This window comes from Gallus gallus, chromosome 1, assembly GCF_016699485.2.
Source record: "Gallus gallus isolate bGalGal1 chromosome 1, bGalGal1.mat.broiler.GRCg7b, whole genome shotgun sequence".
NCBI lineage: Eukaryota > Metazoa > Chordata > Aves > Galliformes > Phasianidae > Gallus > Gallus gallus.
Window position 1 is genome coordinate 53,910,874 of NC_052532.1, and position 16,495 is coordinate 53,927,368.

Here is a 16,495-nt window from a genome sequence, read left to right on the forward strand (position 1 = left end):
TTCTGATGCAAAGCACAGATCACTATTCCATTATCTCAGACAAATTTGAGTGCCAAATCAAGACAGTTAACTGCACCAGGTAAGAGTGGTTCATCCCACTTCATTGCCACTAGGTAGTCATACCACTGATCTCAAGGTCTCTCAGAACCAGAATTTGCCTGTGTGATATGACTGTAGTTAACTTACATGACTATTTTTCAGATATAACTATGCTTCCTCATCCTTTTAAATGAGGTCACATAGTAGTTTAAAAAAAAAAAAAGTATCAGCAGAGAAGTAAATAAAATCTATCACAACTTGAGAGTCAGTCTCATATGAAAGTCTACCAAAGCATGAAAGCTTTATCATAGTCATTTTCCATGCTTCCAGAACTTAGAAGCTAACCAGCAAACCAGCTTAAGAACCATTATTTGACCAACACCATTCTTGCATTCATCATTTTTAGTCTTAATAAGAAGACCATTTTATTAAGGGAATTCTTCCTACCGCTCCAGGCACACATACCAGGAACACATTCACCTAAAGCACATCAAAAAAAAGTTGATAAGGTATTGCTCCATTTCTTGCCACCAGATTCAAGGTAAGAAGGCAACCAGACAGTAAGCATCATGTGAAACGTGAACAGAACAAGCAGGGAAAACAAACAAACAAACAAAAAAAATCAATCTGCAGTTTTATTATGTTCTTTTGTGCCTTTAAGAACAGAAAGTCATAGTAAATTAGAAAAGGTTGATCATTTCTTCTAACTTGACAAACACTCTGATTAAAATTCAGACAACAAACAGATGGAAATAGGACATACCATCATACCACTGCAGGTTTTCTAGTTCAAATTTGCAGCAGCAAACTCACTTGAGAATTCAAAAGCTGTATGTGGGAAAGGTTGTAACGTAATGTAGGTTGTGTTGCTACAGAAATACAAACTGTGGAAATTAATTTATGAGTTGTACTAACTACAATTTCAGGCAAATAACTAAGAAAGATATGCTGATATAGTACCCTACAAATAAATCCATGTATTCCCTTCTGTGTTCTCAAAAACCACTGTCAGAGCTGCTCCACCTACATGCAACACTAATGGGGCAAACAGGAGATGCATACTGGTATGAGATAATGTTTTCTTTGGTAGTAAATTCAGCCCTGATGTTGCACTTGTCCCATCTTCCCCAGTCATCCCAAAACAAGAACAAAAAAAACACCAACTAACCCAAGTCCCCCAGGCAAAAACCCACTCCAGAATTAACCTATAACATCGTTAGGATAGCAACATGATATTCCTGGGCTGCTACTTGTGTTACAGGAACACCATCACAGGGTGAACCATGACAAACACCAAAGATGTGCAAAGTGCTACTGATCCCAGGACACAGCTGATGGAAAAAGAATTATCATTAAAGCACAGTTAGCCATACGATCTCTTGTTTGTTTGTGTTTGGAAGGGAATGTTGCAAAAGAATAATTTTACAGGAAAGGGGGGGACAGAGAGAAGGGACATGCTGCAAAGGGATGACTTAGAAAGAGCAGTGACAGGATGAGAAAGGAGATGGCAGCAAGCTGATGAAGAGCATGGTTGGGAGGCTAGCAGTCAATGGATGCAATAGAAGTCAAAGCAAACATTAACAATACTCATATTATTCTGGGTTCAAGTGGGATAAAGTGCTCCAACTAGGGTCAACTGCTTCCTAGGACTGGGGAGGATCCTGTTGCACAAAGTCTGTGTGTGTATGTGTGGATACACACACTCGTACACACGATAAAGTGTGCATGAAAGAGTGAGAGCCCAGTTCTTCCTCCCCCAGCTTGTGTCTTAATGATGATGTCTAGGCGTTTCCATGGCACTTGCCTAGAATGTAGTTCTGCAGTCCATCAGGCTAAATTACAGAATGGAGACAGGCAGATGACTGGATTAAAAAGATGTCAGGGAAGTTCAAGGTTGACATCACAGACAGAATTGGTCTGGAGCTTTCATAATTCAAAAGATACGAGCTATGAAACTGTAGCCATGGGAACCCATAATTCTGTGGGTCCAGCAAGACCACCTCTCAGCTGTTCCTCCAGGGTTGCATCTTAACAGCTCCAAGGCTAACACATTTTATTTTTATTTTTTAATATGAAACTCAACCTACTGTTTACATCTTTTGCTGCAGGTCATAGAGCATCTCCTTATAACCTCAGGATAATTCATCCAGCAACTTGTAACATAAAATTCAGCTTTTAAGCCCGCCCTTGGCTACATATAACTCTCTTCCTTCTCCAGCTGGCTCTAGTGCAGAACACAACCTTTGTTTACTTCAGCCTTCAGAGCCCACCCAATCCAGGCCATACATCCAAACCAAAAATAGTCTTTACCTTCAAACAGCTCTAATTCCCTGCAAAAATGACAGCAGCATCTCATCTGTAACCTGGTGTTCTTCAAAATAGGAACAACAAACATCCTAAATATTGTTCTGGTTGCATGTGTACATTAACTAATAAAGCAACCTTGTTCAGTAAGCAAGCTACTTTTGTCTAATGCTTTCTACTACAAGGGGTTTGAAAATCTTGGCAGATACATACTTTGGGAGACAAAACTGCTCACTTTATACTATTTCAAAGCAGAAACTGCATTTACACGTATAGGTGCTGGACAAATGCTTCTGACCCTTTCAAGAAAAAAAAATGCAAGGCAAAAACATCTGTGTTAGCATAGCAACAAAGGACTAAGTGCCCAGAAAGCGAAGAGTAGACACTTCGAGTTTGTTCTAGTACACTCTCAGGAACACGTCTATTGCAACCTATCATATTCCATTTAGTTGTGGTCAATGCATTAAACTTCACGAAATCATGGCCTACATATAATCATTCAGCACAACTTGCTGCTAAATCTTCTAATATGTCAATCACAAAGATTCTTACAGGTCAGGATGGCAGAAGAGCTCATTCAGGCTTGCAGTTTAGAACAGATTATGGTTGAGGGTGAACTGCAAGGTAGGTGCTCCTACTAGGATGACCCTACACAGGCCAGTTTCCCTACCTATCCACCTTAAAGGACCTTTAGAGCCACACCACTATTTCCTTCTGTAGAGAAAGGTGATGACAAATAACTAGTTCTAAATTACCGAAAAAAGAGTGACGGTCACAACCTAGGTAAGGAAAGAAAGATTTACTTACCTATCCCAAAAGCCAGGGCTCACCAAATACTCCAAAAAGAGAGATCTCTAGGTAAAGAACATTTCCTTGTGGCAGCCAGCCCCCAGCTGAGGCTTAGGGAACCCAGTTCCACCCCTTCTGGTCACACAGGTGAACTGCTTTCACATGTGCTACCAGGGCTCGCTGTGTCCCTTCACCAGGTACTCAATCATTGGTTCAGGCTGTGAGTTAGCAATTCCCATACACCTTCCTTCCTCATGAAAGAAAAGAAAAGGTGGGAACAGTATACAAAATCATACAATCATCAAGGATGAAAAAGACCACAAAGATCATCCAGTCCAACCATCAATCATGTGTTTAGGCTTTGCCATAAAACGTTGTCAAGATGTGTCCACGAGTCATGCCTGAAACAGGAAAGTGATCTTAGATTCTAGTTAAAGTAAGCACTTGAGTTTTAGGCCTCAGCTCTGTTGGTCATTAGTATCTGTAATGCTCTCTACTTCACAGCCTTTGCTCTCAAGATGAAAACATTTAAGGGATGTTATCACCTCCACTCTGGAGTTGCGGCACAGGCAATCAAAACTTCAGACCTAAGATTGTGTATACAACTTAATTTCAGCCCTTGCAGACGCACACTGTGATACAACCTCTACGTTACAGAAAGAATACTCACTATAACAAGTAAGATCCATGCTCTGTGCCCTTTCTACTGAAAAGAATTACTCTCCTTGTTTTTTCCAACAAATGTCTTGAGCAGAATACTGCTGTGTGAGAGCTGAGGCTACAAGGGGATCCGTTGGTTAGAAATTTTCTCATTTCAGGGCTAGAGTCTTTGTAACTTGACTTCTGGTAGTTAAATAAAGTTATATCCATGTTACCACAGTGACCAAGAAAAAAACATCAGAAGGTGGTGTCTTCTTGATAATAAATTCAAAAAACTATTGGGATTTTTAGTTTCCAGCTGGAGAATCATCAGCAGTGGAAGGAAGATGTCTCAAGTTCACATGCCATTAAAAGAAAAAGTAAGGAGAACGACGACTTATGAGTGCATTAAGCGCTAGTCAAGAATGGGACAGTCAGAACAGTTAAAGGGGGTGCATCTGATCCCCTGCTGGACCAAATCGATATAAGGCTGTGAAAAGCACTACTGCTGAGAATGTCCAATAACTGCAACCCCTTATTAAATAAGTAAATTTAAACAAATATGCAACATCTATCTAGAATTTAAAAGTTATATAAAGACAGGTAGATAACTATAGCTCATATTGTTGGAACGTGATCAAACAGACCACGTAATGCTGCTAAAAAGAAAATAGAAAACCCACAAACCAACCCACAACCTCCTCAGACTTAATAACCCTGACCAGTTACTTGTGCCTGTGGTCACGTATTTATCTATACCAGCAGGGCGTGACAAAATGTAATAAAAGTCTGTTAGTGAAGGTGGAACCCAGCTGTTTGGTGCTTGAGCAAATGGATTATGGGCTACATTAACACTTTCCTGTAACAGAAAAGTTGTGAATTCAATTCTGACACTCTTGTGTGCATTTCTCCCCACAAATGGTCTCTCAGCCTCTTTCAACACTGGTCACGGAGACCAGATGATTTTCTCTAACCACTTCAAGTGATTACCATCATCAGACATAGGACACCTGCTTCCCATGTCTAGAGCCAATTATCTAGGTATTTTCTAGAATCAAACCCAAAGCACTTCCTACAAGGAAGCTGATTTCTCCCAACTCAGAGCTGTGGTAATACAAAGCCCATAGCTGCGAACTTCAGCACACAGCACTGCTGGCAGGAACTTGATGGATGATGTGAGTGAGTGCTGACCTCTGCTGGTAATATATTTCCTCTGGCAATTATCCCCTTGCCAACACTCGTTTGCTATGAAGCACTACTGAAGACAGTAAAAGAGGTACAGAAGTTACTTCTGCTGACTGGTGAATCCAGGGGGAAGGCCCTCAGTTTCCCTCCAGCAGTAGGTATCCTTGAGTGAATCAAAATGAAAGTGAAGAGCAGAGGGCAAAAGAAGATAGCTCTGTCAGTTTCACAGGCAATGAGGGCCATGGCATGATACTGTCACCAGCTCAACTGAGAGGGCAAATACTCCATATTCACCCCAGTTCTTGCACTGAATCAAGTCTTTTCATTGGTCCCACCAGGGATCTCTTTAAAACTATTATACCTGTCTACATTCACTGCTCTGAAGAGAGCATGCCTGAACTAGGGATTCTGAAGGCTGTGAGACTCCATGAGTCTCTTGCCAAGAAATACAAGCCACTCTAGTCATCTTAAAGGATTTAGGACTAGGTCTAAGAACTGCAGGGCCTCCCCAAAAGCTATCAGTTGTCTTTATGGTTATGACTGGAAGTTACACACGCCCAGTTCATGGCTATGTCACGTCACTGCATCTGAAATCAAAACATGTTGAGCACCTCAGCAGTTCATAGGTTCTCGGGAGAACAAAACCAGAAATGGAAACCCTTAACATAAGTTTGCAGCACAGTTAGTTAGAAAACAACAACAAAAAAAGAAAACCTTTACAACTTTCTGCAGCAACATGACTACAGGCAGAGAGACTTTACCAAGCAAGAAGAGGTAGCAAGTGTTTGTCTTGGCACAGCAATGTTCTCCTTACTGAACATAGCAGTGCTTTTCTCCTTTTGCTGGGCAACAAAGACTATATCCCAGGGGAAAAAAAGCTTTCTTTTTCTCAGCCACGCCATGTCCTTCTGTACATATTAACTTTTGAGAGCTGCAGTTGATCTTCGTTTTTGACTACAGCATGGATAGGTTTTTTGTCAAACCAAGAGTTGTATTACCTTAAAGATGATAGCGATAGGAATATCTTCTGACAGAGTGTTATGCCTCAGGTAAAATCTTCCTTGCTTCACAACCATATTTGTTCTGCTCTTCTTCTCATGAGTGGAACTGAAGTTAAAAAAAACAAACATATTATGTGGAACATAAAGTTTGCACTGACACTCCAAGAATCTTCTGCATAAAACTTATCAAGCTTGAAAAATCATTTAGCTGAATTAACATTATGTTTTCCTCTGAAAAATTACATGACAACTGCAAGATACCATCCTTTAGCTCCAAGATGGCGGGCTATTATCATCTGTGATGTGGAAGGCCAGTATTCAGCTTATACATGCAGAAGCCCGTACTTTTTAAGAGCATCTGTGTATGGTTTTATCACTGGTTCAGATGTAACCAGCAAGGTCAGTCTGTGTACAGATACTGTGGCATCAACAGTAACAAGATAACAGACTCAGTTGTACTTCTAGCCTCATTTAGGAGAGATGTGGATGGCCTCCAGGAAAAGGCAGAATAGCCCTGACATCAAACAGTGACAAGCACCATACTATATCAGCAGGCAACTTAAGAACAAAGCCAAAAGCCAAAAAAGATAAATAAAACTCAGCTGAGGAGGAAAGGCCAGATTTAAACTACTTTGCAATTTTCAACAATGTCTGAAGTATAAAAACATTTTGTTTCCTTCTCAATTGCCTTTAAAAGTTTTAACACCAATTTGATTGCAACAGTCAGACAAAAGGTTACACCCTATTTCCACAGCAGTGCCTTCATGTTACTTGCTATGAAATGAGGTCATACATCATCAATTGTGCGGTTCAACTTGTTACGTTAAAAATTGGAATTTGCTTTTCCTAGTCTAGGATGAATACTGAAGCATAGGAGCAACTCTGATTTTCATAGGACTGCTCTCCTAATAGGTTCTGGGATTGATGTCTAACCATACAAAATGACAGCAGCAAGAGAGAAGCACTGAACACTTACACTTACTCTCCACTAAGCTATTTAAGAGAGAAAACTACTCAGCTACTTCAACTACAACAACTAATGCTTAAATTGTCATTTTTATCTTCTTCACATAATCGCAGGCGTCTACCATACCTGGTAACAGAAGCACCCACTGTGCCTTTTCTATCAGCTTCCACAATTATTCTGTTTTTGGATAACTGCTCTTGGATAAGGATGACTTTCTCTACACCTTTAACAATGAAATAGCCACCTATTCAAAAGAAAGGAAAGATTTTGCATATTATTATCCCTGCACCTTACTCACCTCTTTCAATATGCCTTTGAATATAAATTATTAGAAAGTAAACAGTGAGCATATAAACGATAAAACAGGAGAGTAAATTTTCTCTTAAAACAGTAAAGAATAAACTGTCTAAAAGCTATGATTTCTAAGAAAATATTCCATGAGACTAAACTGAACTTTTGCAAGGTTCAAATCTAGTCTTCAAGATCTAAGAATGTGTCTGGGAAGTGCTTGGACAGAATAAAAGTGGCCAGAGAGAACTCTCAGTCAAACTTAATGCTGTAAATTTGAAAAAAAACCAACCCTCAAACCTCTAAAGTAACCATGTTTATTCAAGGATGTTATAGAATTATTAATTTTACAGTATTGCCTGCCAGAAGAGTATATCACAAGGACATCAAAAGAGAACTGGCCATTTCAGATACTTGTTATCAAATTAAAACAGTAAGTATTCCACAATTTACTCACTTGCACTCTCCAGCACTCCAGGAGGAAACTTATTTTGTATTACTCTTAAAAATGTATTTCAATGTTGCAGCTAAGACAATCTAAGGAATATGCACATAAGCGGTGTTTATTCCTGTCTTAAATTGTAGTTGTCTATTAATGCTCCTCCAGCACAGAACAGTATGTCACTGTGTTTTCCCATCATGAGCAAGCACAGTCCAGTATGTGCTTCAAAAGCAGTATATTAAAAGCCAAGACCTTGCTTGTTAGAGCCCTTCACCTCCTCTCTCCATATTAAATGTTATCATATAATAACTTACTCTCGCTTCACAGAACGCAGTAAATGAGGGTTCCTGCTCTGGAGAATACCGTTTTGTTCCCCTCTTCCCTGATCCATTTCAATGCCATAAACTAACCCCACTGCTATTCCCATATACTATATCTCTGTACAATGTCATATACACATCTCAACTTCTTCAAACTTTCAGAGTATCGCTTTCGTGGTTGAAAGCTCCATCTGCAAACACAAACATCCCCTGCTGCTGTTTTCAAAAGTCTGACCATTTCTTTTAGTTACAGGTTTACATTCGAGAAGTTCCCATGAGGCCTTCACAGTGGTAAGAACCCATACCAACGGGGTATTCACCTGCTCAAAAAGAAGCTGAATAGAAACGTACCTGGGTCTAAAGGACATTCGTTAAGTTTTGCAAATTCTGCTGGAGTTTTCCCAGTAAGAACACAATTGGAGCTACGCAGCATGATAGGCATTCTGCAGGAAAATCACAGTTACAAGAGAGAACACACACACTTAAGGTACCTAAAATGTTGCCTACTACAACACTAAAACATAAGCAAAATATAAACAACAAGCTTTTCCTTTAATCCAGCCTTATTTCACAGACTTAGGACAGAACTTTATTTTTTAATGGAGAAAATATGCTTTTTTTTTTTTTGCAGCTCCCTTTACCTATTGCATACACCACGAAATAATTTAGAGGACTCAAATTTAGATGTTCTTTTAAAAAAAGACTCAGAGCAATAGGCAGTGTTACAACAGCTACAGAAGCACAGGGTTCTGACTGCATTATTGTGTGTCCTGTTCTGCTGACAAATGGAATGGATACTTACTATAGGAACTGTAGCTTCTTAAGCACCTATCTTCTCTTTCTTGCCACTATTCCAGCTTTGGTACAGACACATATCAAACAATGTGAGTAACACAGTGACACTGAGTTGGTCTTTAAAAATCTTGTCTACAAAAGACAAGACATCTTTGTTGACTTTATATGGAGCTGTGCTATAACTGCCAGCTATTTTGCTTTTTTGGTATGGTTAAGAACTTGTCTTTCTCACACACATTATTTACATTCTTTACGAAACCAGATGCTTTTCACAGTACTGATACCCTCAAGTCTAGTGATTGGCGACCCTGTACATAGTAGGGGGGTTGAAACTCGATGATCATTATGGTCCTTTTCAACCCAGGACATTCTACGATATGATATGATATTTGATAGTTGATAGGAAAACATTATCAGTAAACGATACTCATCATTTCTCCAAAAACTTTGCCTTGGCTCTAAAATAAATAAATTTTAAAGTAGAGTTTAGTCTCATCTGGGAGAACCAGAGCTTGCTTTACTCATTTCACCCTCTGCCCCCACAGACAGCTCTACATTTTATGTGTGTAAAAGACTGAACAAAACCCCTTTGGCTACCAAGTAAACATGATTATTCCCATTTTGCAAGAAATGTCATTTGCAGCCCTACTATTCTTTCATATCATTTCCTCTAGTTTTATAACGATACAAACATAGACAACATTCATCTTTATACCAATTCTAATAAATAACTTTCTTCGGAAGGAGACAAATTTCCAAAAGCCTTTGAAAAATAAGATTTTTGTAATGGAACTCATCAACCATATTGTGCACAGCTATTCATCAAGATTTGTCTGCTGTCTCTTAGGAAGGAAGCAAGGTTAGCCTGCATTTATTTTGCAGTGCAAACTTTTCCCAACACAGCAGCAAATAAAAACAAGCAGCAGAAGTTTGATATCTTTCTTACCTGCCAATGGGTAATGCATTGCGGATGATCCTCTGGCTACCTCGGGTATATTCAATGTCCACTGTAATGGGGGCAGAGTAAGTCATGTCTCTCAGGCGGCACTAAAAACAGAACAGTCCTATGGTTAGGCGGCTGAACAGTGTCTCAACACGTCCCATGTTCTCTCTGTCTCTCTCTTGCTCAAGACTCAATCACTGCTATACTGATCCTTCTGGTCTGCTCTCCTCAGACTTGCTCTATGACTGTTGCTAACCCTTAAGGTATTCTGTATCTTCATGCAGGACAAGGTTTACTGCATCTGCAGAACACAACAGAGCAACTGACAGGTCATTTGTGACCTCACTGCACAATTTATACCTCTGATCTCCAGAACTGCAGATTTATCAGGATCCAGATGGCTAAACTTATGGCTCTATAAAGCTTTTCCGTGTGTATGTTTAGTATTAGCTTAAGTTAGTATGAGGGAATTAAGACTATACTGCGCATTGAGGATGGATCTGTAAAGAAAAACATGCCTCAAGAATCACTGCAAACTGGATTCCCCTTCCCTCCACATGAAAAAGTAAACAATTTCTCCAGTAATAAAATACTGATGTGTACAGCAGATTTAAAACTGTGACTTGTAGGAAACTGGGTCCCACTGTGCTCCTGGCAACTTTGTTGAATTTAAAAGTAATTGAGAACATATTCATTTCTAGTTCCTTCAAATTCATCTGTACAAACAGTTGACAAAAATCACGTAAGAACTGTGTGAGAAGGAGAGTTAGATCACTTCATTCATTAGATTGAGGAAAACAAGGCCTCAGTATTCCTTGAGTGTGCTTTGGCCACATAAAACACACTATAACCCATAGAAAGAAAAAAGAAACAATGTCCAGCAATAAGCATCAGTGAGAATACTTGAGATACAAGAGTTGGTTATTCAAATTCAGGGTGAATATGCTCCTTGAAGCATTTATTTTGCCTTCTTGTGTTTGTACAATCACCTTACTTTACAACAGACAAGGATTTTGATTACTGTATTCTTAGGCCTGAGTTGTTAGCCCCAATTTCTCACATGCAATTTCATTCACATATAGAGAATCTTCCTCATCTCATTTTGTTCACATTCAAATGTACTGATTTGATGTTAGCTAAAAAATTGTCAGAACCATGAGCTAGATTATGCTTAATTGTACTGTCGATGGCTGAGTTATTGGCTTTACTTAAAACACTTCCATTGAGCTAAAAGGGAGTTGAGCCAGGTTCTAGAAGACAGCCATGTGGCTATGCACAAAAGGTAACAACCAGCAGAGGGCTTTTTTACAGAATCTCTCCCAACCACAGAACATCTCTGCAAAAGTCTGAAGTGTACTACATATATTACATGGAAAAAAAAACAATAAAATCCAATTTCAAGTGTGAAATATATATGATAAGAAAGCAAACATCCACAATGACAGCTGATTTATCAGGTTGACAATAGGCTGCATGTAGATAAATGGGAAAAAGAGGTGCATGTTCCAAGCTCTGTTTTAATTCTTCCTTACATGTAAAGAAGGTAGCTTACATGCTACCAAAACCAGCAGACTCCCCAGTTTCAGTCACAGCAGCACTTGTTCTTCAAGAGTCTTTATTTCGGACACACACAATCCATTTGTTAACCTACAACTTTACAACAGGGAAAGTAGCTTTATATGCACTCCATAAGGCTAATGTTCTGCTGCCGTTTGTAATATTTTCAGCTTCCAACTGCTCCAAGTTTATGTGTTTGTTCGCTATCTGACTCAGACTTAAAAACTGCAAGGGATGTACTTCCAAAGAAGACTGGGTCTGAAGTGATCTACAGTGCAAAACGTAGCTGCCATGAAACACTGAATACAACTATTCACACGTCAGAGCAATAGTAGAAGAAAGATTTACTATGTGATGTTTAAATATGAGGTTTCTTTTTACAAGCATGGTAGCATGTGTTGTATCATGAAACGTGGCATGCATGTGCTTGAAATAGAATCAGGTACAACAGTTATCCAAGGCATTACTAAGGTCAAACAAAGAACCCCTCACAGACACAAATATTAGTACCTCATGAGGCGATACAGGTCGTGTCACATTGAAACTTTCTTCCACATCTGGAGTACCCACATAGATGTTGAGGTATCTGTAACACAAAACAATCTCAAGATGAGTCAAATATCTTACAGGCAACATGAAGGAAAAGGAGCTCTACAACAAGTAGAAAATGAATTTGCTTTAACGTGAATGCAGGTTGATTAACAATAAGCAATGATTCTTCCCAAAGTAACCCACTGTATTTGAACAGTGTTATAGTTACTTAAAACTTAAGCTGCGCATACAAAAATAAACCCACATTACCTCTGCAAGAAGGGAAACAAAGATTCCCCTCCATCATCTGAAACTGCTAAGTTATGGAAAGATAGTGACACAAAGCATTGTTAACAACAAAGTCTACTTATGAGGATTATTCTTTAAGCATCTACATGTATGCGGTCCAAGTAAGAGGAAAGTATGCAAGAGCTCTGCTTCATTTATGCCCACCCTGATGCTTGTAAACACTCCACAGTCAATAACAAACCCATGTGACTGTATGCAAGCTACTCCTGACAGGGAAACCAGCTTTATGCTTACTTCAAATACCACATTGGATCAGCATCACTTGTCACCTTTTCATTGGCTTTCATGATTTTCTTTATCTGAAAAAAAAAAAGAACTGAACTGAACCATTTCTTTTTTTCTGACTACTAACAGCCAGTCCCTTCCCACCGAGAAAACATACCTCCACATTGATAAAATAGTTGAATGAGTCTATGTGCTGCTTCACAAGTCCTTTCACCTGGAAAATACATGCATGCAGCAAATAGCGTCAGCTTTAATAACACTGATCGTATAAGGCAGACATTGAAATATAAGCATTCGTAAGTGCTTTTGGATCACTGTTACATTTTTTCAGTGGACAAATTTCTGAGAACTGCCTGAGTGATCTGTCTGGTTCCACACTGTATGTTTCCAAGTTTACACCAGAGCTGAGACAGAGAAGTAGCTCAGGAACTGCACAAAGTGAGCACCCAGCAGATTGTTAAGTTATATAAGCAGAAGATAGTGATGGCATGTCAAAATATTTTGTCAGTCTGTTGTCTTTTTGTAGCACAACTAACCACTTGTGTTACTTGAGAAAGCAGTGATCTGCACCCTGGGAAGGGCAGCTGCCAGAAAGAGACGGAGTCAGTGAGAGCAGAGAAGTGGGGTGTTAAGGAAGTCAGTAAAGAAGGGAACAGCCACAGAAGGACAAGAAAGACTCTCGTAATAAATCTGAATTTGAGTTCTAGGTAGGAAGAGTGCACTTGCTCATATGTAATATCACAGAACCAACAGCACCCTGTTTTCCTGCAAGGTTCATGCTTACAAGGCTGCCGCCCAAAAAAGGCTGCAGGGACTGTACACTGTGAAGGAAGGGAAGTAACAAAGTCAGGCTGAAATAATGCCTGGTTAAAGGGGGTAACACTTCCAGAAATTGATTAGAGAGGTGCAGAGGTGGCTGCTGTTCTGCAGAGGTACCTGTGTATGTCACAGGATTCACCTCCATCGCAGTTTTTTCACAACACTGTCTCTTTCCCTTCTCATTTCCAGCTGCCCATTAGCTGTTATTGCAGCCAATTCATTTTAAGCAGAACTGTGCCTTCACCTTATACCAGATTATGAGAGTAGCAATGAAATCAAGTAATCTCTGAGCTCAACCAAGCTCTGATATTTGTGAGCAGAGATATCCATGCACTGCAGCCTCTGCAGAAGGCACACCCGAGTTCTGCACTCCCTGCGACAAAGACAACTGCAGACACAACAGCAGCGTCCGTAGGGAGCTGATATAAAGACCACGGGGAGGGCCCCGGGGTGCAGCGGGCGCCAAAACAGCCTGCCAGCACTGCACCACACGCACTGCCCTGCCAGAACCGTGAAGCACAAAGGGCTCGGGGTGTTCCCGCCTGGGGCGGTGCATCGCACTGACCTTCAGGAACGCGGGTAGGAGCCTCCATTTCTCCTGCAACCAAAAACACACAGTGGGAAAGTTGGTTTCCAAAGGGTGACCAAACATCTGTGACAGCTGGTAATGGTTTTTGACAGAAGCTACGCTTAGGAAAGAAGAAAAGACTGCCCAAAGTCAGCTCAGATGAGCAGAAACACCCCGAAGGATGACCGGGAACACCTCAGCAGCCCCACGTGCCGTGCAGCACCGACCCGGGGCAACACCCAGGCGCCAGCAGCGCTCTCAGGGCTCCCTGTTGCCGCAGAAGAACCGCCTCTCCTCGCCCCTCGCCCCGCCTCCTGTCCTCCGCCGCTGCCCTCACCTCCACCGCGCTCACGGGGGCTGCCGCCCGCTCCGCCGTCACGGCGCCCAGCTCCGCCGCCAGCGCCTCCATCCCACCCGGACCCGGCAGTGAGGGACGCGGTGTGGCGACTAAATGAGTCCCCTGCTCCTCCGCGCGGAGCCCGAACGTTCCGGGCACGGGCAGTTCTGAGGAGGTCCGGCCTCTCCCGGCTGAATGCTTGTTCCTAGCGCACAAATGCCCCAAACAACTCAAGTCTCACTTGAATCCCCCCGCCTGTTTTTATGTGGTTTTGTTGTCCTCACAGCAAATTTGCCGCTCGGTGTGCAACAAGTCACTCATCACACGCTCAAAAGAGGCACTGCTCGTTTATTTCAGGATTGCAAATCCGGGTGCTGGGTGGGTTCCCACAGACCACACACACAAGCACAAAATGATCCACACAACTTTTATACACCAAGGTTACAGAGTCCGTAATTTTCCAGTCCATTCTCCTCACACTGATGGGTCAGTACTTCCCATACAATGGCAATATTGCTGACTGCAATTCCATGGCTACACATGCTCACGGGAGATGTCTGCACGTGGGCTGGGGTCTGTGTGACCTGTGGGTGTGATGGCCTGGGGCCTGGTTGAGAGATGTGGGTTAAAACTGGGGACTGGACAAATAAAGGGCATCTGGTGGTTGAGATCTGCTACAGCCACCCAATCCAGGGGGAGCAGTTGAGGAGCCTTCTCCCATCTGCCATAGGAGGTGTCAAATCGCAGGGCTCATCCTGATGGGGGAAGAGTTCTCCTGCCTCCAGCAAAAGGAATTCTTCAGAGAAGGCAGGAAACCGCCATGGCTGAGCAAGGGCCTGCTGGGCAGTGACATCACTGAATAACAGGCTGTGATGTCACCGAGCGGTGCTCTGTGACTGCAGCACCCTCAATGCTCAGCTTTGGGCGTGGGCAGAGCCTGGCCCAGTCAGTCTCATGCCTGGACTCCTGCTGAGCGCACGCACGAGCTCTCACTGCCCGTCCCTACAGCCATCACCTGCATTTCCCTGGCCTGCCTGGCTCAGGCAGCTGGGGCCCCACAGGACGCACAGGCAGCAGCAGAGGTGAGCTGGGTGGGGACACATCCTTCAGGGTGGCAACGGGGTGAGCACTGGAACACCAGTAGCTGCCAGGGCCAGGGCAGCATCCTGAGGACCCTCTGAGGGTGGGTCAGGATGAACCTCGTCCCAACTCTCCAGCCTTAGTTTTCCCCAAAGTCTCAGTTTTACACAGAACAGAGCTGAGGCACAAAAAGCTCTGTAAACAAATATTTTCAATTGGGACCTGAGCAAATCTACGCAGCAAACTGAGGTTTAATGCTCTTCTCCCTCTCTCCCTTCTTCTTTTACCAATTCTCCACCAGAGGAGGTGGGAGGAATTGTTTAAATAAATAACCGAAGGCTTCACTTTTACAAATCCTTAAACAATTAGAGCTCCCAGCCTTCACTGCACCTGTCACAGCCTCCCCCACCCCAGCACACACACAGACTGCACACGTAGAAGAAATACTCCCAGGCTGGCCTTAACCACATGCATTCCATGTTCCATACTTCAAGATTTCAAGCAATTGTTTTAGTCCTTGATGTAGCCCCATCCTACCTGTTGAGCCTCTTCATTCCTCAGTGTGTGGTTAGCATGCATTGCAACAAGGGGCAAAGGCCCGCTATCATTCATCCTTAATTAAAAAGACAGGCAGTGGAGCTGTGAATTAGAAGTGCAACAACATACTATCTCAGAATCAGGACTTACAAAAGGTAAGACCAGGAACTGGCAAATGCAGCCCTGACAGAGGGACAGGAGTTACTTTTGCAATATTAAGGGAATCCAACAACCATCCTGCTTTCAGCATAGTCTCAGCACATTGTATCTGTGCCCAGACTACACCTCAAGTCCATAAAAAGTAGCCAACCAGGGTAACTGATCAAAATAGAGCTAGGGAGAAAAAGCAATATTGATACGTTAACAACCTTTAATAAAAGGTTCATTTATGAATACTCCGCCAGCCCCCCATTATGTTAATCCAATTCCTTGGCAGTCAAAACAAACTTTCAATTATCCCCACTCATCGTCCAGTCTGAAGCCCATTACAATTAACACATTCCCCATAGTGCATAGCTATAGAATCAATAAGGTTGGAAAAGACTGCTAAGATCAAGCAGTCCAACCACCCGCCCACCCCGCCGTGCCCCCTAACCATGTACCTCAGTGCCACATTCACACGTTTCTTGAACCACCTCCAGGGACAGTGACTCCACCTCCCAGGGCAGCCTGTGCCGCTGCAGCACTCTGAGATTTTTTTTTAATATCCTTTTTTAATATCCAACCTGAACCTCCCCCAGTACAACTGAAGGCCATTCCTCCTCATCCTATCACTGTTACGTGGGAGAAGAGGCTGACCCCCACCCTCCCTACAACCTCC

At 42.1% G+C, this 16,495-nt stretch overlaps 1 protein-coding gene across 2 annotated transcripts in view; it reads right to left on the reverse strand.

Annotated features, from left to right (window-relative positions):
* Window positions 1–14,166, reverse strand: part of POLR3B (RNA polymerase III subunit B) — a 67,430-nt gene extending 53,264 nt beyond the window's left edge. For both annotated transcript variants that reach the window (XM_025148724.3, NM_001321490.2), the window contains exons 1-9: window positions 14,059–14,166; window positions 13,719–13,751; window positions 12,492–12,548; window positions 12,344–12,408; window positions 11,780–11,855; window positions 9,716–9,816; window positions 8,326–8,417; window positions 7,051–7,168; window positions 5,955–6,063 (exon numbers count right to left, since the gene is read on the reverse strand). In XM_025148724.3, coding sequence (XP_025004492.1) covers window positions 5,955–6,063; window positions 7,051–7,168; window positions 8,326–8,417; window positions 9,716–9,816; window positions 11,780–11,855; window positions 12,344–12,408; window positions 12,492–12,548; window positions 13,719–13,751; window positions 14,059–14,130 — 723 coding nt within the window. In that variant the 5' untranslated portion in view covers window positions 14,131–14,166. The remainder of the gene's footprint in view (window positions 1–5,954; window positions 6,064–7,050; window positions 7,169–8,325; window positions 8,418–9,715; window positions 9,817–11,779; window positions 11,856–12,343; window positions 12,409–12,491; window positions 12,549–13,718; window positions 13,752–14,058) is intronic.
* Window positions 14,167–16,495: the final 2,329 nt, after the last annotated feature.